This window comes from Rutidosis leptorrhynchoides, unplaced genomic scaffold, assembly GCF_046630445.1.
Source record: "Rutidosis leptorrhynchoides isolate AG116_Rl617_1_P2 unplaced genomic scaffold, CSIRO_AGI_Rlap_v1 contig526, whole genome shotgun sequence".
NCBI classification, from domain to species: Eukaryota; Viridiplantae; Streptophyta; class Magnoliopsida; order Asterales; family Asteraceae; genus Rutidosis; species Rutidosis leptorrhynchoides.
The window spans coordinates 1-23,696 of record NW_027266753.1 but is presented as its reverse complement, the minus strand read 5'-3'; the positions used below and the strand labels follow the sequence as shown (position 1 = coordinate 23,696).

At 32.1% G+C, this 23,696-nt stretch overlaps 3 protein-coding genes and 1 pseudogene across 3 annotated transcripts; 1 reads left to right on the top strand and 3 right to left on the bottom strand.

Annotated features, from left to right (window-relative positions):
* Positions 1-1,532: 1,532 nt before the first annotated feature.
* Positions 1,533-3,785, bottom strand: LOC139884263 (protein PIN-LIKES 7-like). Its single transcript, XM_071868319.1, has 10 exons — positions 3,651-3,785; positions 3,489-3,568; positions 3,182-3,306; positions 2,955-3,079; positions 2,676-2,861; positions 2,481-2,564; positions 2,278-2,378; positions 2,103-2,155; positions 1,824-2,009; positions 1,533-1,657 (listed from the first exon to the last, which is right to left on the bottom strand). The coding sequence occupies exons 1-10, from the start codon at positions 3,783-3,785 to the stop codon at positions 1,533-1,535; spliced, it is 1,200 nt and encodes a 399-aa protein (XP_071724420.1).
* A 6,178-nt stretch (positions 3,786-9,963) lies between these two features.
* Positions 9,964-11,372, bottom strand: LOC139884257 (uncharacterized; annotated as a pseudogene).
* Positions 11,373-12,921: 1,549 nt separating this feature from the next.
* On the bottom strand, positions 12,922-18,506 carry LOC139884256 (tyrosine N-monooxygenase-like). Its single transcript, XM_071868313.1, is given in 5 exon segments — positions 12,922-13,566; positions 14,322-14,963; positions 14,965-15,074; positions 15,077-15,191; positions 18,198-18,506. Coding segments are annotated over 5 exon segments (1,821 nt in total).
* Positions 18,507-22,319: 3,813 nt separating this feature from the next.
* On the top strand, positions 22,320-23,688 carry LOC139884267 (MLO-like protein 8; the record flags this gene model as incomplete). The annotated part of the gene is made up of 6 exons (XM_071868322.1): positions 22,320-22,526; positions 22,614-22,671; positions 22,763-22,980; positions 23,089-23,205; positions 23,472-23,532; positions 23,612-23,688. Coding segments are annotated over exons 1-6 (738 nt in total), but the record flags the coding sequence as incomplete, so codon positions are not given.
* Positions 23,689-23,696: the final 8 nt, after the last annotated feature.

Here is a 23,696-nt window from a genome sequence, read left to right as displayed (position 1 = left end):
TGCGATGATTCTCAATACCTGATCATTGGATATATCTGTAGTTACACGGAAAGCTATTAAATAAAAATGGAGACTTTGGAATTAGGGTTTTTTTTTCTTCTTTCTGTTCTTTTGCACAGAGAGATAGATCGAGAACAAATTAGGTCCCGAGGGCTTGAGATCAAGGTGAAAAACAATGTGGGTTTATTTATATATGCAGTCACATTTATTTATTTATTTATTACATGTAAATAAATATAAATTATATATAGATAAAAACATAAATGATGTCAGATGGAATGGAAGTTGCATCACTGCTTCTAAATCTGAAAATTCAATAGCACAAATCCCTAGCTATGATTGATTATCCTTTCCTTTTCCATTTAAACCCAAAAACCAAAGCTGATTCTGTTCTTTCTTCACTTCTCTCTCGCTCAACTTCTCAACGTCGGTCACGTGGAAGGAGCATATTCCGTCTTATTCAATAAATTTTTTATTAGAAAAGAGTAATAAATACGTCTTTTGAAGTTGTTGATGCAATATAAAATACGTTTCAAACACACAACGAACGGAATTTATATGTTTGGAGCGTACTCCATCTTGTTCAAAACAATTTCAAAAAACATACTTTTTGTTATAAAATTGTTACGACAAGATGGAGGAGGATACACGACTAACGCATCCTATATATATTATGAGTTAGTTTGAATCGTTTTGGCATGAATTAGGTACAAGATTGATTCATCTTACGTCAAACTCAAGTTAAAATTCCATCAGAAACGGAATCGATATATTTTGTCGAGTGAAATTGTAAAGAAGTAAACTTTGCTGTCAAATTCCGACAACAACAACTAGCTGATGGATGGTTCATGGTCGAATAGTTAATATTGCGCAAGATTTATCTATCCACGTGTCAACGATAACGAGTACTAATCTCTGGGAGATTAGGGGCTAATACTACTTCCACGTGTCAGCCAGAGAGAGATTAAAAATAGATGAATTTCGATCGAATCGGTTTGGGAGCTTAATTTTCAGTTGAGCCAAAACGGTGCAATTCACACCTTTTTAGTGCCAAATGTCATTATCTGGTTGGGACACACCATAGTCATATTTCCATCCGCCATATCAGCACAAATAGACGGGAAACGAACAGGAGGATCAGAACTTTGTTTTCGATAAATACAGGGAGCTCCGAACCGAATTTTCAAAATACTGAACGTGATTTTGATAAATACAGAGGCTTAAAATTGTAATTTACTTAACGCTAGTTTTATTTACAAGAAAACAAAATCACTTTGTTGGTTTATCAAACCATGACTCATATCATACAACATTACTACTGAAATTGTTTTTTCTAAGTTCCAAAACTTTGAAATACACAAATCTCCTCCCAACTAGGAGATTGTAGTAAGATATAGTGCACGTCTCGAATATGATAATCTTGAATTAAATATAGATCAACCGCCGCGCGTTGCGTTGTGGTTGATCTCGGGCATTGCATCAGGATTTGAGATGCAAGAAAAACGTTCTTTCTTTGTCTTATATATTGTGTTTTAAGACAGAATCCACATGAAAACTGTTGACCACATTGTGAGAGCCAGAGCTGCAACTACATATGTCCACAAGAACAGAACAGAACATTCCTCTTGAGCCATATCAAACAGCTGTGTCATTGTCCCTGCTCATTAACACCATTATACTAATCAGATTCTCACAATTAGATTATATATATATATATTGCATATGAATCCATGTGTGGTAGCAACACATCATTTCGCCTGACGTCTTGTTACTTTAGGTGATTTTAGACAATTTGAGAAATGAATGAATGAATGAGAACTCACCAATATTCATGGCAGGGGGAAGGGAGAATTGGAGCATGAGCACGAATCGGTAGAGAGGATCTGGTGGAAGGAAACCAAGACTTCCGGCAGCTTTAACCACCCAAATTCCAATTACAGGAAGCATTGCGTATCGAACAAATACTACACCAACTATCACCCAAAACTTCAATTTTGATTGCCTTAGACCTGTATTTTTGTCATAACATTGTCAGGTTAGTTGGACTTTCTAAAATATTTCTTCTTATAAGAAGGAGAGAGGGAGTTTGGAGTTCATTTTACCTTGAAAAAGGTTGCCTCCTAATATAAGCGTGATGGAAGGAATCGTTCCGTCCCTGTAAGAAATTTAACCTCGTCATGTTCCATAATCTTACGAGTTTTAAGCATGTACATGTGTGGAAGTGATGAAGAATTGGTGATTTGGGATGTTATTAAGGATGGTTAGTTAATTACTTACCCAAGTAATTTGACAGAATCTTGGACAACTCTTAAGGGGGCTGCATCACCAATTATAAGGTTTCTAAGCCATGCGATCGATCCGAATATGAGTCCCACAATCTAAAAGTATATGATAAGTAGATAAAAACGATTAGTTGCTGATCTTTACCTTTAAGCACATAAGTGTGATGAATTGATATTTCTTGAAAAAAGAAAACTTACAGCAGCTACTGTTGGGGGAGCCATTAGCTCTTCGAGGATTTGGTGTACGAAATTGTACAAATTGTGCCAAAATCCCTCTGTTTGCTCGCTATGGCTGGCTGGTTTGTTGGTTGCATCCTGAGGTTTGCAGTTAATAAATTTGTCAGATACATTAGTATGCATTAAACTAATTTACGTAAAACAAAGAGAACTCACTTCATTGGATTTGGTTTCAGTATTAGTTTCTTTCTCGAGTAGGCGAGTTTCTGTATTAGCCTCTACATCCTTGTTGGGATGTTTTAAGATGTCCTTAGCTTCTTCTTCAGCTTGAAGTGCTTTGTACTTCAAAGCTGAAGATTTTACCAAGTTAAAAGTATAAGTCCAGATGTAGAATCCACCGATCTGCATTTTTCGAAACGAGATCATCGTTTAATACGTACTTCATTCATCAGGAAGATGTTATATGTAATATGGTATGATTGCAAATTAACTTACAGCCATGGAGAAAGAAGCATATGACAGTCCAAGAGATTTGCAAGCATTGTGATCTTTCCCAAAGGGGCTACCTTCTTCATTACATATTGCAGGGATGATGATCAAAACAAGATTCCCCAAGTTCCCTAATTCAAACAAATCAAATCAATATTCGTGTCGAAACCAAAATTAACAGATAGATTATTTAAATCAAAATGCATCATCCAATTCAAAGCGTTGTAATTTACCAGCAGAACATGTAGCTATGACCAATCCTTCCAAATGGGGCTTAGGTTTTAACAGTTTGACAAGAATCCATCCAAGTAAACCTCCGAATAAAAAGGTAAGCCCTACGTTAATCGGCATAAACCACCTGAAAAAAATCATTCAATGAAGCAAAACATCAAACAGGTTCTGTCTCATCTTCTCTTGTTTCAAAATAACAATTTCTTAACAGAAATGTACTTCTACCTCCGTCCCTAATTGAGTGTCGCTTTTCCTATATAAGGAAAGGAAAGCGACGCATAATTAGGGATGGAGGGAGTATATATATACCATGAGATAATGTCTTGGAGAGTGACAGTCTTGGCCAAACTTGCAAACATAAGAGCAGGAGTGAACACCATGAATACAATCTACATTTAGATTATTAAACATGTTAGCTATGATTTTCAAATAATTAAAACATATAATTAAGTTTAAAATTTAATTGACTACCTTATTCAATGATCTTCTGGCATCAGCATTGAGAAGATTGAAGTAATCAGTAGCCATGAAAGCTCCAAGCAAGCTTATGAGAAGAACTTGTAGAATTGGCATGGATGCCACCTCAAACAATGTCCAAAACCCCATCTTTTAATTTCTTCTCTTCTCTAGTATAAATCTGATTAAGCCTCTTTATATATATATATATCAAATCTCCCTAACCAGATCAAAACACAAATAATAAGATCATACATACAAGAAAACCTTCACCAGTACCTACCTGGTGAAAAAGATACATAAATACCAAAATGAGAATGTGTACAGCTAGAAGAGTCATATATACTTTTTACTTAAACTACATAGTACAAAGATTCCAAATAAGAAGAAAAGAAAAAAGAAAAAAAGTCAAAAATTTATAGATTGACTGAGAAAATGTAATAAGACTTTTAAAAAATAAATAAAAATTCAAAACTAATTTGGTGGCTTTCTCCATACACTTGGAAAATGAAAAATCACTGTCACTGCATAAATGGTTTTCTAGCTAGTAGATTCATATGCATGTGATTCAGAGTGGAAGGGAACATGTAAGGACAGGTTAGTGATAATCATTTTGTCATCGTCGACATTATTGTTCTTATGTCTTCTGTTAACTACTCGTACGCTTCTCCCTCTGTCTTTAAATACATGTCTCTGTTCTTATATAAAAAAAGAGGCGTGTATTTAAAGAGTCCTATTCAGCAATAATGTAAATTGGTTTGAAGACCTGGCCCTCTCAGCAATCAAATTTAATTACACATATTGAAATAAATAGCAAAACTCTACTTCTTTTTTAAAATTTAAAGTAAAAATTAATGTATCAAAGTTGAAGAGAACGCATGTAGATGAGGAAAACTGCTACTTATACAAATTTTGTATGCAATATATGATATTACACGTGTACTGTCACATCATATTTTAATAAATTATTTAGATGAGAAAAAATTAAAAGAAAAAAATAATCTATCTAAGGCCTAACTTTTTAAGAAATAAGTTAAATTGAATATAATTTAAAATAAACAAATAAGGGAAACAGCAGACGCGAATAATTGACGTCTGTTTGTAATTAATGGCGATGAATACAAAACAATTTTTGGATATTCCACGTGTATATTAATTATATTATTATCCTAGCTATCGACCCAGAAAGCATGCTTCTCTTTCTATGGTTATGATTTAACGAGTATGATAAATGGTCTCATCGAAAGAAAGATTTATTGAACTTATCGTATTTTATCGCGTTTTTATAAATGCCACCATATGCACGATATATTTTGTGACGTTTGTAAAAAACCATAAAATGCGATGAGTTCAATGAATTTGTAAAAAAAAGAGTACACAAGTTAGATTTAATTCCTAATTTTCCACATGCATGAAAGAAAGGAAATTCATGTACACAAACCTTCAATAATAGAGGTTCGTTAATTCTTCCTTTGTGTGATTATGCAAACTAACATGATCAAATCAAATTATAATCTTCCTAATGAAGACTAAAAGATATTCGTTTATGTGTAATCTTTGTAATCGTATCATTTTTTTTTTTTTTTTAAAAAAAAAGGACGTTAGAGAGAGAGAGAGAGAGAGAGAGAGAGAGAGAGAGAGAGAGAGAGAAATTATAAACCTACCTGGAAAACAAGTCTTGCGAGGTCTGAGGAACCTTGTTGGATATGAAAAAGAAAATACGATTACGTACTAACGACGACCGGAGAAGAAGATATGTATTTTCAACGGGAAGATGATTCTTCGGGATGAGGGAATAAAAAAATGGTTGCGAGATGTTGGCTATAGGAAGATTATTACGATTGATATCCCATAATAATAATTATAATTCCGATAAACAATATTATAATTTGATTGATCACCTTTCTCCTCCTCCTTCAGTCCTTGATCTTCTCTTCTCTATTCTTATTTATAGTAACCGTGTGTATGCGTCTTATAAAAGCATCTGATGAGCTTATTTATGTTACTAGTTTTTGTTTGGGTGTGAGAAAAATTACAATTTAAATTACAATTTAAGTTTTACAAAACTTATTCAATTGGGACTGGGAATATTCAATATGTATAATAATATTTTCCCACTTTAAAAATACATTATGCATATATATATATGTATGTGTCTCCCTCATGTGTATAGTCAAAGATACAATCCAATTCGTAATGTACTTCTTTTGTTAATTAGAGATTCGGCTACAGAGAATTATGTTATAATATATATATATTTTGAAGTTACAAAATTATGTTGAGTAATTAGTAGTGTTGTTTTATTTTTCGGAAAAAAAATACAGGAACTAATATTTCATTTAATATTTTAAAAAATAAATAATATCTCCAAATCAAAATATGTATGTTAAGATTTTCTCGGACATGTGCTAAAATAATTAATTTTTATATAATATGATATGAATATATATGATACACAATGTGTTGAATAATAATTAATTTAATTTTGATCAAATTTTAATAAAGAATCCGTATTTTGTTTAGTCCGAATATATTCATCAAATATTTTTTATGCTATATCTATTCATCTATATTTTTTTATATATAAAAAAAGAATATATTCATCAAATAGTTGGCATCGCATGCATGGTAGATGACTAGATATAGATGAACCTGGTATAGAAATGTTATTGTTTATTTGTTTTAGTCAACAAATACAGAAACTAAATTTGAATAATTCCTATATAATTTATGGAGGTTGCTCGTCGGGGGCTTTCAAAGTTTAAACTAATTAATCAGATTACAAATACCTCGATACGCCGCGTCAGTAATTTGCAAAAATCAAATTGTTCACATGTCTTGTTATCTTAAAAAGGTTTATATATAAAATATATATATATAGTTACATATGCAAAAGCACAATTCGTCAACCTCGTTTATAACAAGATGGTCCAATGGCGGCTATGGTTTATGTAACGTACACGAGATGGTCAGTACGTATTCTTTTAACCTTTTACCATAACAGAATAACAGAAAGAGCAAAAGTTTTTAACAATATATGGCTTTTCTCATTAATTTATGAATGAATTCGTTATACTTATTACTACTCCTTCATTCCTATCCATTGAAAGTCTCGCATGATGATTAAAATAAAAAATCTCGCATGATAAAAGTTATACTCCATCATATTAGCACAAAAAAGAAGATAACATATACATATATATATATATATAATTTAAAGATAACATAAAATATACAAACATATTTTGATCAAAATTATATTTGTTGACATAGTGGTTATTTAGGTGAGTTTTTTTTCTGGAGATCAACGAGTCGACTCTTTAAGACGCAATTTTTTAGAATTGCTTGAGATGATGGAGGGTTACCCTCTATATAAAAGTCATTTTTTTAGACAAAATGATAAGAAACGATATTTAAAATTGACCAAAACAAATTTTATTACACAACACTTTACGTATATTGGAGGGAGTATTGAAGATGATCGAAATACATATATATTATATTAATCTTCTTACCATAACAAAATAACAGAAAGAGGAAAGTTTTTGTCTAACTTGGTGGAAAAGCTTTCCAATCCTTCGTAATTAACTAGCTACTTATGATCAGTCACTAACATTACTTTCGTGTTATCCGGTTGAGTTATAATCAAATGATAAAAATTCTATAGCTTAAGCTTGTGATCCATCTCTTAACAATTACTTTTTTCGTCTCTTAATATATATTTTTCGAGATATTATCACACAGAATAAGATAACAAAATAAAATAATAAGAAAAATATAATATAATATAATATTTTAATTTTAATTATATATGAGAATATTTTTTTGAGACAAAATAAAAAAAATCGGAAAAAAATATATCGCAAGACGGGTGAGAATTGTTTAGAATTTGCACAGTCAGTGTGGACGAAATCGATGAGCCCAACAAAGCTAGAGAATGCGCGGTAAAATTCAAAAAACGGTTCACCATCTATAAATCATTGTCAACTTTTTTTTTTTATTTATTTTTGATAAAATTTCTTTGAGGATAATAATTAAAGAAAGAAAAAAACACGACAAAAGACCAAAGCAAGATTCCCAAGTGTACAGTTCTGTTTGGGTAATTTATACCCTTCCGTCCCAAATTAGATGCTAATATAAACATAATTTTTCATCTAATTTAAATATAAATTTTGACAAATTTAAGGAACATTAATTATGTTTTTTCATAATTTCATTATACCTTTACCATCTTCACCCTCATGTCTCCATGTACTCTCTCTCACTAACTTCACCATCACCATCTTCATCCATATATTTTAACGAGAATTTTTTAGTCCATACAATCATAATTATATTAAAAAATTAATAAAAAATATATTTTATTAATTTATATGAAATTTTTAAGATTAATATTTAATTTGGGATGCAAGAAATAAAATCCACAAGTGAGTTTGAGTGGTTCTGGTTAACGAATCTGTAATTTTCTACACGTACGTATTTCATCATGAATTAATGTCCAAAATAAATTATTGTGTTTTCTTGGTGCGCTTTTTTTCTTTTCTTTTCCTTTTTATATATGTTGGTAATGTATATGGATTATCAATGGTTCTGAAATATAAAACATTACTAGTACAATGATTGAAGTTTGGTGGTGATGATAACTTGAGACGATTATGTCACGTTTTTAGTTAGAAATTTAGCATGTGGCTTGTAGCATGCTAAGCATTATTGACTCTCAAGTTTCCATCTCGGGACGGTGGGGTGCGCTACTTTTGTGAACAGTAGGACGGAGAGGTGAATATTTTTTAGGCGGACCGACAATGGGATCGTCGGTCTTGCTAATCACGGATTAAGGCTTAATTATGATCTTCCGACCGGCAATAGCATTGTCGGTCTTGTAAAAAGAAAAAAAAAAAAACTAGCCAATAGAAGAAGGGAAAGAGAAGGAAAAAAAAAATACCTTGACCGGCAATGTCGGTTAACTTAATTAATCCACTTAATTAAGTAGTCCGACCGGCATTCTCATTGCCGGTCGGACTACAAATGTTCACCCGTCCGTCCTTTCGTTTCAAAATGTTTACATGTATTTTTAAAAAATTACATTTGTAATTTTCTGCGGGACGGAGACGATAACATTTTTGGAGTCACGGTGCTTCATAACTTTCAACTCATAAAACAAAAAAAAAAACCCTTAAATATAATGATATATAATATTTCATTTGATCAACTTCAAGTGCCACGTAATAAAAATGATAAATATTAAAGAAATAATCAGTTGAACAAAACAATTATTTGTGTGTCATTAATTCTATGAATTACTTCTTCCGGTCTATTTCAAATGTTTCGTAATGAAAGTTGAAAATATTAAGAAAATAATTAATGATTGAAAAATATTACATGTCTGTCCATTATTTATTATTAAAAAATCATAAATATTTATTCAAAATGGAATATTTATTGAAATAAATGTAAAGATAAGACAGGAAAAAAGAGCTCAAATTTGCATGAATTTCATAAAACGACACTTAAAGTGGAACAAAACAAATTTTATAACGAGACACTTAAAATAGACAAAAAAAAATATTAGACTACACATTCTCTTATATTAATAGAGTGAATTAAATTAAAGACGTGACTGGAAAAATTACCTAAAATATATATATTAATTTTATAAAATTATATCTAAATTAAATCAAATTTCGTTACATACGAAAGTGGACCGGTAGTAAGTCATTATAATTTCCGGATCCTCCCTTTTCTTTGTGGGTCCATTACGGGGTTTTTGAGTTGCACACATGCCCATATTATAATTGGGTTGAGAAACAAGACAAAGCGTATCACAGGCCCACAACTAGTAAAGTTGACTCAAAGACGCCAACAGTAGGAGTTTTGTGGTGTAATGGCATTATTCAATAATGCTAGAAACGTCCTTTTTGGAAATTTCCTGAGAACAAATAAAGAAAGAAATTGATTAATTTAGTCGGGACCGAACTCGCCGTCATTTATTCATAATTCTTTTGTCTCGATGATGAATTCGTGAAAAAATGAGTTCTTTAACCAGATTTTACTAAAGAGGCGACTAGCCTACGTGACAAAACTGGGCCTGGCCCGGGAATACTTCTTGCTTGTACTATTTCAAAGAGTAAAGAAATCATCATGCTAACACAGTGAAAGATTTCTTAAAAGGCAAGTTTGACACTTTTCTCTCAGCTTCTGATTAAATTACATACAAAGATACATAACATACATACATACATACATACATTATACAAAGATACATACAATGATGCAAAACATGTGCTCATTTACATAGCATATTCCAGAAGAACAAAGATGTTGTGTTAGCTTAGGTGGTGGCTTTTGATGTATCTGTGTTTACTGCATTGCCTTTCAAGGAATCATCATCGTCGTCTGCATGAAGCTGAGACGAAACGTCATCAACGGCGGCATTCAGCTCTGCAATCTTGTCTGTAAGCACTTTGCGAGTTTTCTGAGAATAAATAGCACCATTATTATGATTACGAACAAAAGCAACCTTACTAGAATAGTGTGATCACTGACAGACCTAATCTTTTTACTTGAAACAGATGCATCAAACCTATTCTATTCCCAAAATGCACAATTGAACGGTAATAAGATGTAGTTATTCACCACTTAGTACAATACAGCTTCAAATTTATGTTTACATTTGCGCTCGGTAAAGAAGGAATGAAAATATATAAAACACACCTCCAAGGCTTTCTCTTCATCGTATATAAATTTAGGCAGCTTCCTCATCAGATCTTTTCGGTCAGCTCCTGCTAGTGTCTTGCTTATCTGCCAAATAAAGAAAAAAGACCGACTTCTCAATTGAACTAGTATATGCGAAAATGAGCTGCTAGGAGCAATCGAATTAAATGCATAAGATAGTATTCTCACGGCATGTTTAGGTTCATCCAAATGACAAGTATTTAGCGAAGATTATTAACTAAATAGTACATTTTTCCAGTATGCCACAAAAAGTAAGGAAATACTTAGCTTGAACACATGCATACATTATATATATATATACATACCTGGGTAGCAAACACACAAGCCAATGAGCCAACAACAATTCCTCCTAATACGAACCTCCAACGAAGATTCCTGTCGCTGTCGAACTACTTAGTCTTCCACCATCACCACCACCACCGTTGTAATTTGCACAAAAATAGTATTTTTAATTTTGAATTATAGAAGAAAATAGCCACACCACACAGAAAACAAATACTACTACTAAATTCAATCAACAACAACAAGTACCTTGCTCAAGCTTTGATGATACTTCTGTTTGCTTTAAGCTTGAAAATGGCAGGAGAGTAATTCAGAGAGCTCTGACAACAACAAGAACCTGACAGGAAATCATCACAATGGTAAGAAATTAAGCAATTGGATTTTGCAGGAAATATAAAAGCTAAACTGAAATCAAAGTATTGAAATTACGAACCAGATACGAAATGGGTATGAGGATTTCTGACTGAGATTAAGAAAGAATCCCCATGGGAGATGGGGTGGTGTACATTTACTCTGATCATTTTTCTTTCTTGCTCTACTCGTCCGATGATTTTTCCGTTTCACAAGAGTTTTGTTTTGTCCTTTTTACCAGATCAGCCACAGCCTATGAGACACGATATGGGCTGAAATGGGCCACAAGTTCAATGTTGGGCCCTTCTCATATCTGTCGGAAGCCCACGAAATGAAACTTAAATTTACCATGGGCCCTCGACAATGCTCCATTTGTTTCGGCAGAGACATGAAATGATGGAATACATGGAGCTCAAATAGCCAAAATAATCGATGGTAAAAATCGACTGTGTGATAAATAGACTCGAACAAACATAAAGTTATCGAACTCGTCATATTTTGTGCATGAAATGCCACAAAGTGCAATTAATGAGTGCAAAAATCAGGTCTCGTTAAAGATAATAGGGCTCTGCCTTGCGGGTGATGACACTTCCAACGACATTTTTTTTTCAGGCTTCGAAGTTCGAATTCGAGTCCTCTAGTTAGTTAGTTAATGATCTAGCTTCCTAGCGAGTAACATGAAAACTTACTAATAAATACTCTATTTGTATTTAAAAAAACCAGTGTTTTTGTATTTTTAAATTTATTTAAGATTTCGGTTTTTTTTTCCGTTTCATCTTGATTCGTCTTGGTTCGATTGATTTTGACTCACTTTAATTCATTTTGATTCTCTTTGATTCAAAACATAACTTAACTCATATGAATTAATCATAGTTAAATATATTATATTTTATTTCATTAATTACTATTATACATTTTAAACGTATTATAATATATTTTCAACCATACACATCAATCATCCACTATCGATATACACTAATTTTTCATATTATTATAATATATATTTAACCATACGTCAATCATCCATTAATTCATCCAATCTACCAAAATCACACTCAATCATCCAAAATCACAATCAAACACAATCGAGTCGAGACGAGTCGAAACGAAACGAAAAATAAACACACCCTAAATAAATATATATCGAAGATTTATTGACTAAATACCATATCATATGAAATTTTAAAATTAAAATATAATGTATTTTGAATGGATGGTTTTAATACATAAATCAAATTAAGTTGTAGCTGAATTAATTAACGGACTCGTTTTCTTCTTCTTTGAGAATAATTATGGAGAGATTTTCTTTTTTCTTTGAGAATAATTATGAATTTAAATATTATGTATATGTGTTTGTAGGAAAAAGGTATTTTTGGTATGACTTGATGGAGGAAGGATTATGGACAAACGGTCCAACCGAGAGAAGTTATGATATTTATTTTTCATATAGAATAATTAACTTTTGAATATTTTATTTAGTCTATTTTTTATTATATCTTATTATTTTATTTATTTAGTCAACAAGTATTTTTTAGTAGGGGTTGAGTAATTTTATAAATAGATTTTTTTTAATGTTTGTAAATTTTTGGAGAAATTTAGTCTCAGTGTTTTTAACCGTGAAACTCGCATATGTTTCTTATGTTTCATCGCAACTTAATAACATCTGAAATTAATTCTCTTTGTATTTAGCTAGTGATTAATCTCCTCCCTATATTTATAGAACAATAAAACACAGATAATATCATGAATACATATTTTAGACAATATAAATTATCAACGAGTATATTGACATCTACCATTTTTCAGCCGCTTTAATCAATCATTTATAAAAAATGATTAGATCAGTCGTAAGCCGCAACAATTCCAAACTCAACTTTAGTAAATTATGAATACCTTGGACAATACTATAAATTAAAGTAATTTAAATAACAATACGAGGATATAAATGAGAAGGCAATCGTGGGTGTGGCTTTAAGGTCAATGGTTTTGCAAGAAATAGATCGTTTGTAGATTCGACAAGTTCAATCTTAGAGATACAATCCGGCTTAGTCCAATTAAAACCCTGAATTAGCCTTGCTAACAACATCACCGTCATGGTTGTCCCCATCGAAGCCGCTATACAACCACGCCGTCCGCTACTAAAGGATATGAAACGTAATCCCGGTTCCGTCAGTGCCACGTCACCACCTCCTTCCGTCATCAAGTGACGCTCAGGCTTGAACTTGAGTGGCTCGTCGACCCATACTTTAGGGTTTCTTCCGAGTCCCATTCGGCTTAATAACACGTGGCTACCCTTTGGGATGGAATAGCCTGCCACCGTGGCATCCGACGTGGCAACGTGAGGAACGTTGAAGGGAGCGATTGGGTGGAGACGAAAAGCTTCTCGAATGCAAGCTTTGATGTAGTTGAGTTTAGGAACATCTGATTCTTGGACTAGTCTCTCTTTCCCTACGACATCGTCTAGCTCTTCAACTGCCTTGATTAGGATTTCAGTGTTATTTACCATTTCTGCCATTATCCATTCCACTGCATTTGATGGATTATCTATTGCCGCAACAAATATCTCCTACAATAATTAATAAATTTTGAGGTTAATTAATTAATTGGCTTCCTTGATCAATTTCATCAATAATATACATGTAAGTAAATAACCTTTCGATGTATGGAAATTACTCTTCAAATAAATATATGTATTATGTCGTTTTTTATTTTTAGGTTTATTGAAAATATGATGTTTCTAGACATTAAAAACATCATATTTTCAATAAATCTAAAAAGTAAAATTGACATTTATTTGAAGACAGAGATAAATCAAACCAAATTAACTAGCCTCAATTTTATCGAGTGGAGTCGGCTATACGAATCCTCGCATTTAAGTTCAAAGATAATATTTGAGTCACATGCCATATCATAAATCATATAATATAATATTATATATAAAATATAATAGTAAAATAATAATAAATCATGCTATATAATATAGAGATATATTACCTATTTCTATAAATAGTCTTTCTATTTTAAAGTATGATATATTCTATCTTATATATAATTTTTCTGATCTTATGAAACTATCTATAAAAAATTATCTACATAATATTACGACGCCACTTTCCTCTCTCAACTATTAAATCTTCTGTAATACCTAAAATAAGATACATATTACTTGTTATATATATTTAAATGCATGTGAGAGTTGATAGATTAATATGAAAGTTACTGATTTCTTGTGTAACAAGTTTATAAAACTATGAAATATTGTAAAGTATGCTAAACTATGAATATTAATAAATGCAAATTGATTTGAAAGTACATACTTACCCTAGATTGTGCTTTAACTTCATCTGGCGTGAGCAATGGCTTGCCATGAGTATCCTTGAGCGAAATAAGAACATCAAGCAAGTCATTTGGCTCCTCAATTTTCCCATTCCTCCGTTGTTGAATTCTTTCATCAATTATAGGGTCATGATACTTGTTCATTCTCCGACAAGCATTTTTAATGATCTCTTCATGACCATTCAAGTCGAGTCCAGTCAAGCAAGGAATATAGTCAGATATACAAAATGCGTAGATATAAGCTAGGGAAGTGAAGCTTGCTTCGACATGCTCCATTTCAGCAACTCCTGGTCCTCCATCCGATGTTGTTTCCCCAAAGTATCGCTTATCGAACAACATCCTTCTAGTCAAATTGCCGCAATAATGCCTTGCCGTAGTTCTAGTATCAACATTCTTAGACTTCTTCACTTGATTATGAACGTAGAAGAGAAGATTGTCTGCCTCTTCGTCTCTTCTACTATGAAGCCATTTCTGTCTCGACGGAGAAATGATTTCGGAAACCAAGACTCTTCGCATTTTCTTCCATTGGTCGCCACTCGGAGAAACTACAGCCGTTAGATAACCCCCACTTAACGTCTGGGCAGCGAAAGAGAGTGGCCTTGTTCCGAAGTTTGCATCTTGCTTCTTTTAAGAACTCGAGGGCAATTTTAGGGCACGTGACAGGGACAACATGGACATTTCCTAGACGAAAACATGCGATATCGGTATTCATTTCACAATGAAGTTGTGTATCCATCTGAATGTTGGTTTGTTTGTAAGCAGCATTTCCGGAATATTCCCAACGATAGGCCAAGGGACTGGACCTGGAGGGAGCTTTGAGTGTAATTTCTTGGAGGATCTTTCGTTAGGATAATCCTATGCATTGCAAACATTATTATAGAAATTATACCAAGTACTAAAGCAAGTACTAAGATAGAGGAGAAGGTTTCAAATGGTGAAATTAGGAATGACATATTTTTGCCTTCCTTATAAATTAAGAGGAGATAATTAGTTTGAATTAATAATGTATAGCTAGCTAGGGTTGAATGGTTTTTTTTTTTTTTTTTAAGGGTTGATGGTTTGACAGAGCCAATATATGCATGTATATTTATAGTGAGCTATAGCTAGTTCATGACACGTTCTATTGTTAGATATTGATCGTGACGCCGTTCTTAATTTTCCAAAACATGTTTCATATTGATCAATTTATATATATATATAGCTAGCCGCTGCATCCGTACATTTTATTTTAGCAAAATTTGATGTGTCTGTTCATTAATTTTTTTATAATTTATTTAATATGTATTATTATATTGACAAAAATTATTCTCTACATTTATTGGTTCTGAAAGATTTCCTTATCCCTTAACGACGGTTCCAAATATTTTATATTTCAAGAGGGTTTGGATGTGTCCACTAACTGTTGAAACTTCTATGAAACGTAAACCCCATCACGCCCCCACATATAGATCTATCATCATCAATACTCTTCGATATGTGTGGCTCAAGTTGAAATGCACTTACATATTTGAGCATTATTTTTAAACTAAAATACATAATTTGAGCCAATTAAAGAGTAGTGTGTGGTGGAAAAGATATACTTATTGGCAAAGGTGTAGTGTTTTCTTTTTTCTTCTCTGTTTATAATCATATATATATTCATTCCGTTTTAAAATAGATATAAATTTTTTATATAATTTTATATGTAAAAATTTTATTTATTTTAAGATGGAGATAGTATATATATGACTGTTTACGATATGTGATGACCGTAAACAAAGTCGGTTAAAAGAAACTTAGATAAGCAGAATCTAACCAACTTGTAATTCTATATATAATTCTGCAGATTTAGAATTATCCCAAAATGAAAAAGGCAAATTCATGCTGATGAGATTTAGTTTAAAGTTATGATGAAAAGGCTGCTTAATTGGATTAAGTTGATACAAATCCAGGTCAAGATTTTTCAGATCATGGTTTAGTGGTCCTGGATATATTTTAAGATCAAGATTGATTTATTACTGTTGTTTTATTTAAATAATAGTTAAAATAAAATTTTAGGCAACGTTTAACACGTATATAGTGCTTGATTTTGTGAATTTTATGCCACGTATATATACAGGACTTGTACAATCGCATTCAGTGTCTTTCTTCATGTGATAAATTTTTATTTATTTTTTGATGAATTTCATGTGATAATTGTTTATCCATCAAACAAACACTCACATGAATGTAGAAATAATATACGTCCGTCCCTTATCGCCCAAACAATATTAAATGACAATTTTGATCTTTATTTGAATGGTTATAAATTTATGATAGAATAATAATATTTTTGATACCTCAAATTGAATTTAATTAATATTTTGATATTTTACGTATTTTTTTAATATTTTAATATTTTTGCATTAGAAATTTTAACAAATTCATATTTTTATTTTTTGTGGCAGTCTTATTTCGTTAAGTCTATCCTAGTCAATATCACACATATGACACATCACCTATTGATTCAGTAAATATGACACTTCATCATCATCAACATTCCTAAAAAAATTCCGGAATCCGGCTACTACCAAAGGTGGTACGACCGCTACTCCCGGCAGTGCTTCCGTCGAACGTCTTCGAATTTTGGAAAAATTTATACACCAGGACTCTTTTCGACTAGATGAAAATTATGACGGTGTCGGATTTTTCAAATTTTAAACCGTGTGGTGTAGATCTAAGGTTAAAAATTCGGAAATCGCACCTTTTAAACTTAGATCTACACAAACGGTTTGAAATTTGAAAAATTCGACACGTCCACAAAGTTCATCTCGTTGAAACGGATCGGAAGGTGTATAATTTTTTAAAATGCGGAGATCGGGGAACACCAAAGGTGGCCGGCCGCCATTTCCGGCGGTGCCGCCGTCAAACGGGTCGGATTCCGGAATATTTTACATGGACAGACTCGTTTCAACGAGGTCAATATTGTGGTGGTGTCGAATTGTTCACATTTTAAACATTTGATTATATATCTAAGCTTAAAAGTTAGGAAATCGCATCTTTAACCTTAGACTGCACCAAACGGCTTGAAATTTCAAAAAATCTGACACCACCACAATGTTTACCTCGTCGAAACGAGTCCGTCCATGTAAAATATTCCGGAATCCGACCACGTTTGACGGCGGCACCGCCAGAAATGGCGGCGGGCTACCTTTGGTGGCCGGATTATGGAATTTTTTTAGAAATGTTGATGATGATGACGTGTCATATTTGCGGAATCAATAGGTTGATGTGTCACATATATGGCACTGAATAGGATAGACTTAACGAATAAGACTGCCACATAAGTAAAAAGTATGAATTTGTTAGAATTTCTAATAGAGAGATATGAAAATGTTAAAAAAATGCACGAGGTACCAAAATATAGCTAAATTCGATTTGAGGTACTAAAAATATTATTATCCCAATCTATGAGATATGTATAAATGGAATTCTTAGCAAAAAACTTGACTCATATGTTAGCATAATGCTCCACAATCAATATCCATGAAAATTTGACATGTGTTTTTTTTCTAAATTTTAGTATGACATATATATGTTTTTTTTAATGAGAAAAGGATTTTATTAATTTAATCAAGTTCGGCAAGGCGATACAATGAAGATGGCAATTGTCCGCTCCCATTCAATTTAAGATTCGTAATTGAATGAGATAGGTGATTGTTATTTTTCGAGTATAAATAACATTGCAAGAAGTGAAATCTAAAGCCAAGTGTTTTATCTTAGCGATTACTTTCCCTACAAGACAAATTACACGTGCTATGACTGTTGATTTCGTTGATGACAATAAACGCATCCGATTCGAAGAATAACACGCTTCAAGTGGGTCGATCTTGCTAATAAAACCCCCAGTAAAAGAGCTAAAGCTTCTATAATAAAGATATCCGGAAAACCAAACTGGAAATCAACTTTGTAAGTGACAATATCAGCATTATGGTCTCTGATGACAATTCCAGAACTCCATTTCTCAATGTTCGAAAAGATGGCAACATCACTATTAACTTTAAAAGCCCCCTCAGGAGGTTCAATCCAGTTAGCAAGATTGATGTTTCTGTCGGGAAGTTGGCGAGAGGGGCCTGATCCTTTTGCAGCTAAAAGGTCTTCATTAATGCTTTTGGCAATAAAAATGATTTGAGAAGGTAAAGAGCATTTCATTGTCTGAAAAGCGCATTACATTGTCTTTTTTCCTTTCTATGAGGGGATTGAGTTTCTCCCGAAACAATCAATCGGAATCATTAAACCCAGTTCATTGTATGTTTGGAAGATCCATTGTCTCGTTCCAAATTCTTTTAAAATATGCATTTCTTACCATTTGTTTTAATAAAACTAAAATGATGTTTGAAACAAGACTAGCTCGACGAATACTAGCTAGTAGCTACTAGAATATGAACTAATATTACTCAAGAGTAGAAAAAACGTTAGAAATTGTTGTTCACCCTTCGAGAACCGATCCGATCAATGAACCTCATGCAATTTTGAACAGATGGATAATGGATTAGACCAAAAAACAAAAAGAAACAGAAAAAAACACTGGTTTTTGTTACAGCCCAAGAGTATGTAAAGGTGTAATAATTGGAATACATTGTTAAGTTGCAGCCCATGCTTGTTTTGGTCAGCAATTGACCCATTTTCTATCGGCCCATTATAGACCATTTTGGAAGTCGGATATGAGTTGTCGTTTCTTTTCCTATAAACTACCTATTCAAAATCCATTCTCCCAAAATTTGGAATGCATGAATTTATCGGCGGATATGAGTTATTGTTGTACATACATCAGCATGGTCAAAAAGTCAAAATAAGTAGGTGAAACAGTTTGCATGAATCCAATCACATAGACTATATAGAAGATCCATTCCATTCATTCATTCATGGCGGTGCTGATATTTATTGGTTACGTACGCGTTGTCAATTTGAATTGTGGAAACATGGTCATCATCATCATTTCAATTCAGTTTAGGTTAGGTTATAAACAACAATAGCTCCTACATACTATTCCCTACGTCTTCCGTTTTTACTTTTTAAGTTAAAAACGATATTAATAAATCTCAAAAAAATAAAAACGATATTAATTAAAGATAGAGATAATACTACATTTCTATATATATCCATTCTATATTTACGTCAATTAATAGGTGTTATACTTAATATATACTATTTTTATTTTAAAATAATATCAAATATTTCGTAATGAAATTTATTTTAGTCTATTTCAAATTTTATTTTATAAAATATATGTATATTTAAACTATTTTTTTACTATTATTTTTGCATTTATTTCAATTAATATTTTATTTTGAATAAATATTTATGATTTTTAAATAATAAATGATGGATATACAAATAATTTTTCTTATTATTAATTATTTTTTTAAAATTCACGATTTTCATTACGAGACACTTAAAATAGATCGGAATGAGTACTTTAATATACTTTCCTACTCTCTATTTCTTTTTTCTCATTTTAACAATTTGATATACTCTTTTTCTTTTCAAGCCAATAATTAATGCATTTTATTTTTATTTTTCAATATATATTAGTAGAGGAGAAAACAAAGCTGAAAAACAAAACGACAGCGTTTTATTAAAAGCGGTCACATAGATTGTCTATAAATAACAGTCCCAACGTTTTTTTTTATGTACAGAAAGGCACTAAGTCTAGATTGTTTCAATAGTCTAAGATCGTAAATAAATGTTGTATACTGTTTATGATAATTAAATGAGAAAACTAGTTATTCATTAATATTCTCTTTCAAATCTAATGGGGTCGGTGGCCCTCCTACTAACCAGGTAAATATTTCATACCAACTAGAGCAAGCAGTGGACCGTACCAAGTTTCATTTATATAAGGGATACCTCTTTGAGCCTTTAGACTCAATCGGGTTAAAGAACTTGCATATAGAGATTAGTATATACTGTATTGTTGATCACTTTCTTTGCAAATTCATATATGGCAGTTTCAAGACTTTGTTCGAGACTTTCGAAAGAATTACCCAAATGGCTACTTCCTCCTATTGAAACATTTGTACGTGGACTCCAACATTCTTCTCGTTGAGTATGTCTCGTATGTGTGCCTCAAAGATTTTATCAATGTCAGACGTAAGACCTACTGCAAAAATAGTCGTCGTAATACCGATTTATGGAGGAATGTCATAAATGGAGACCTCTTCATATTGATCGGTCAAATCATCCGCGCGTTGCTTTTTCTGATCGAATGCGGATACAACCACACCAATTTGTCAAATGGTGCGATAATTATTGAAAAACCGAGACTATATGCGAAAGTGTATAGATTCAAAACTGAAAAACTTGTTGATGGAGATCAACTCTTCTTGAATACTGCTGCCGCTGATTTTAATGAGAGTTACAGTTTTATTTCTAATATGGTATCAAAGTCTCCAACGTTTTTCTTTTTATACAAAAAGACCATAAGCCTAGATTAGTAGATTGTTCCAGTAGTCTAGAATCGTATATAAATACTGTAACTATTCATGAAGCTAGTTATTCATTAATATTCTCTTTCGATTCTAATATAGTGAATTAATTGTCCAAAGATAGAGTGTGAATTAAGAATAAAGATGTATTGATGTAAGGGTTATCTTACTATTAATGAACATTTAACTTAAATTGTTGAAAAAATTCAAAATGAACAACTGTTTTAAAATTGAAGGTGTACAATTCTTTTTTTTGAGTAGTGAATCAGTACTAGTCGGTAGACTTGTAATAGAAAAAAGGGAGTATTCATAAAAAAAAAAAAAAAAAAAATTTTTAAAAGTAATATATCTGCTCTACGTGAAAAATTATATAATAAAATTTATTTTTATATAATTTAAATATTATTTTATAAAATTAATATATATTTTAACTAAATTTTTTAATAATACTTTTTATTAAATTAACTTTATCAACATAATAAAATGTATTGTTTAATATAATTACTAATAACATATAAATAATTATTTCGATTAACCGATTATTTCTTGAATATTTGTAATTCTTTATTACACAATTCGTGGGTGGACAAGATGAAGTAGTCCTTTTTCTAATATTGTTATTAAATGGAATTGGCCAGAAAAAGTTGCAATAAAACGGAAAATTCATGATTTTTTGTTTCTTATGTTCCATTTATTTAAATTGATAAAATAAAGGTATCCAAATACAGTACAGTATATAAAGAAAATAAAATAAAACTTTTGAAAGAGAGGGGTGACGTTGACGTTGACCCTACTACCAATCAACCAACCGTTCCACCACGTAAAAGTAGATTTGGGCTGTCCCTACTGCCTAAACAACAACTACTATTCATTTACATAGAAAAACGAAAATAAATTAGTGACGAAAGTAGTTTATTTCTCGGGATTTTTTGAGGTGATTTACTCCTAACCAACAATCGTAAGCATAATTTTTCGTTTTAATTAACAGCGTACGAAATGATAAATTGGCTATAATTTTTTTTCATTCACAAAAATTTATTGATTAATGAACGACACTTTGAATCACTATGCAAATCGATTTAATTCTCGGGATTTTGATTTGATATTCAATTAATTACTACCTTAATTAATGCCTTAACATATGTTAGTGAAAAGAAAGACTATGAAACTTCAGTTTCATTCCTTTCCCCATTGTCGTCGTCGTCTTCTTCTTCTTCTTCTTCTTTCCATTCTCTCTTTATAATTTCTTTTTATATTCATCTTTCCTGCCTAATCAAATCCATACCCGAAACACGATTTCAGACTTTAAAAGTCAAGATGGAAAAAAATCCATACTTTAAACTATATACATATATGCCAAAGAAGGAAATGGCAGCAGAGCAACAGCTTTTGATCATTATCAAGTTTTGTTTTTTAGCATCTTAAACTCAATTAATCCATGCCAGCTAATTAACCCTTGTTTTTGTTCTCTTTATAATCATTAAGATTTAATTTAATTGAAAAAATTTCAATCACCAAACCACCATTCTCAGAAACAATGGAGGTTTTAAGGATGTTGTACTATTTAGCAGCTTGTTGTCTCTGCTTCTGTCTTTTTGAAGAAACCGGTGTGTCGGCATCTTCTTCAACGGATAGTTCAGCGAGACAACTCGATCAAACTCCGACATGGGCTGTCGCTACTGTCTGTTCGATTATCATCCTTATCTCAATTGTGTTGGAATCTAGTCTCCACCATCTTGGCAAAGTACGTTTACTTTGTTTGATATTTAGTTTTCATTTATGAGTTTTTAATTTTGATTTTAATTGACTTTCAACCCAATTTGAAAACCAGTGGTTCACTGAAAGGCAAAAGAAAGCTCTTTTTGAAGCCTTGGAGAAGGTTAAATCGGGTATGAACATACACACTTACCGTTATGTTTCTTCGGTTAAGCTAGATTTTATGGATAGATAATAGTTGGGATGGCTTTAATTTTGTTGCAGAGTTGATGATTCTGGGTTTCATTTCTCTACTGCTAACATTTGGACAAAGCTATTTTGCAAAGATATGTATCCCTATCAGCATTGCAGACTCTATGTTACCGTGTGCATTGAATGTCAAGAAGGAAGCCACATCAGCTGGGGAAGAGCATCGCCGGAGACTCTTGTCGTATCACAAAAGATTTTTAGCTTCCGCGAGCTCTTCCTCTAGATGCAAGGATGTCAGTGCACCAAAAACACTTCAAACTTAGTTTTCTTTGCCCAAAATTGACCAATTTGTGATCGAATAATATGCAAACTCAAGCTTGTTCTATTGGTTTTGTTTGCAGGGTTACGAGCCTCTTATCTCTCTCGATGGATTGCATCAATTGCACATCCTCATTTTCTTCTTGGCTGTCTTTCATGTGATTTACAGTGCATTTACCATGGCACTTGGGAGGCTAAAGGTTTGTCTTTTTATTTTATTTTATTTCAAGCTGATGCCCATAGGAAAAACCATTTGATTGTATTCCTGACAAGAAAATGCCTCGTGCATTATAATAATCTGTTTCCTGTATTTCTGGGTGATTTTCCCATTCAACAGCTGTATGTCATGTTAAAAAGCTACAAAGGGAATAATTTTTGTTATTTCAACTTGTAATTAAACTTTTTCGTTGTCCTTATTAAAAATTATGTTTATGCTTTTAAATATAAGTAAATCTATGTTTCTTAGATTCGCGGCTGGAAGGAGTGGGAACATGAGACTTCGACACAGGACTATAAGTTCTCTAATGGTAAGGATGAGAATACTCTCTTTGTCTATTATGCAGTAACACTATATGTGAATTGTAATGTAAATATATTTATGTACAGATCCTTCGAGATTCAGGCTGACTCATGAAACTTCTTTCGTGAGAGCACACACCAGTTTCTGGACTAGAATTCCCTTCTTCTTTTA

Excerpts from the sequence above, each read along its gene's own strand:
- LOC139884263 (XM_071868319.1), bottom strand. The coding sequence starts at position 3,785 with ATGGGGTTTTGGACATTGTTTGAGGTGGCATCCATGCCAATTCTACAA. Across the intron at positions 2,862-2,954 it reads ATGCTTCTTTCTCCATGGCT|ATCGGTGGATTCTACATCTG; the intron begins GTAAGTTAATTT and ends CGAAAAATGCAG. Across the intron at positions 2,379-2,480 it reads CTCCCCCAACAGTAGCTGCT|ATTGTGGGACTCATATTCGG; the intron begins GTAAGTTTTCTT and ends ATATACTTTTAG.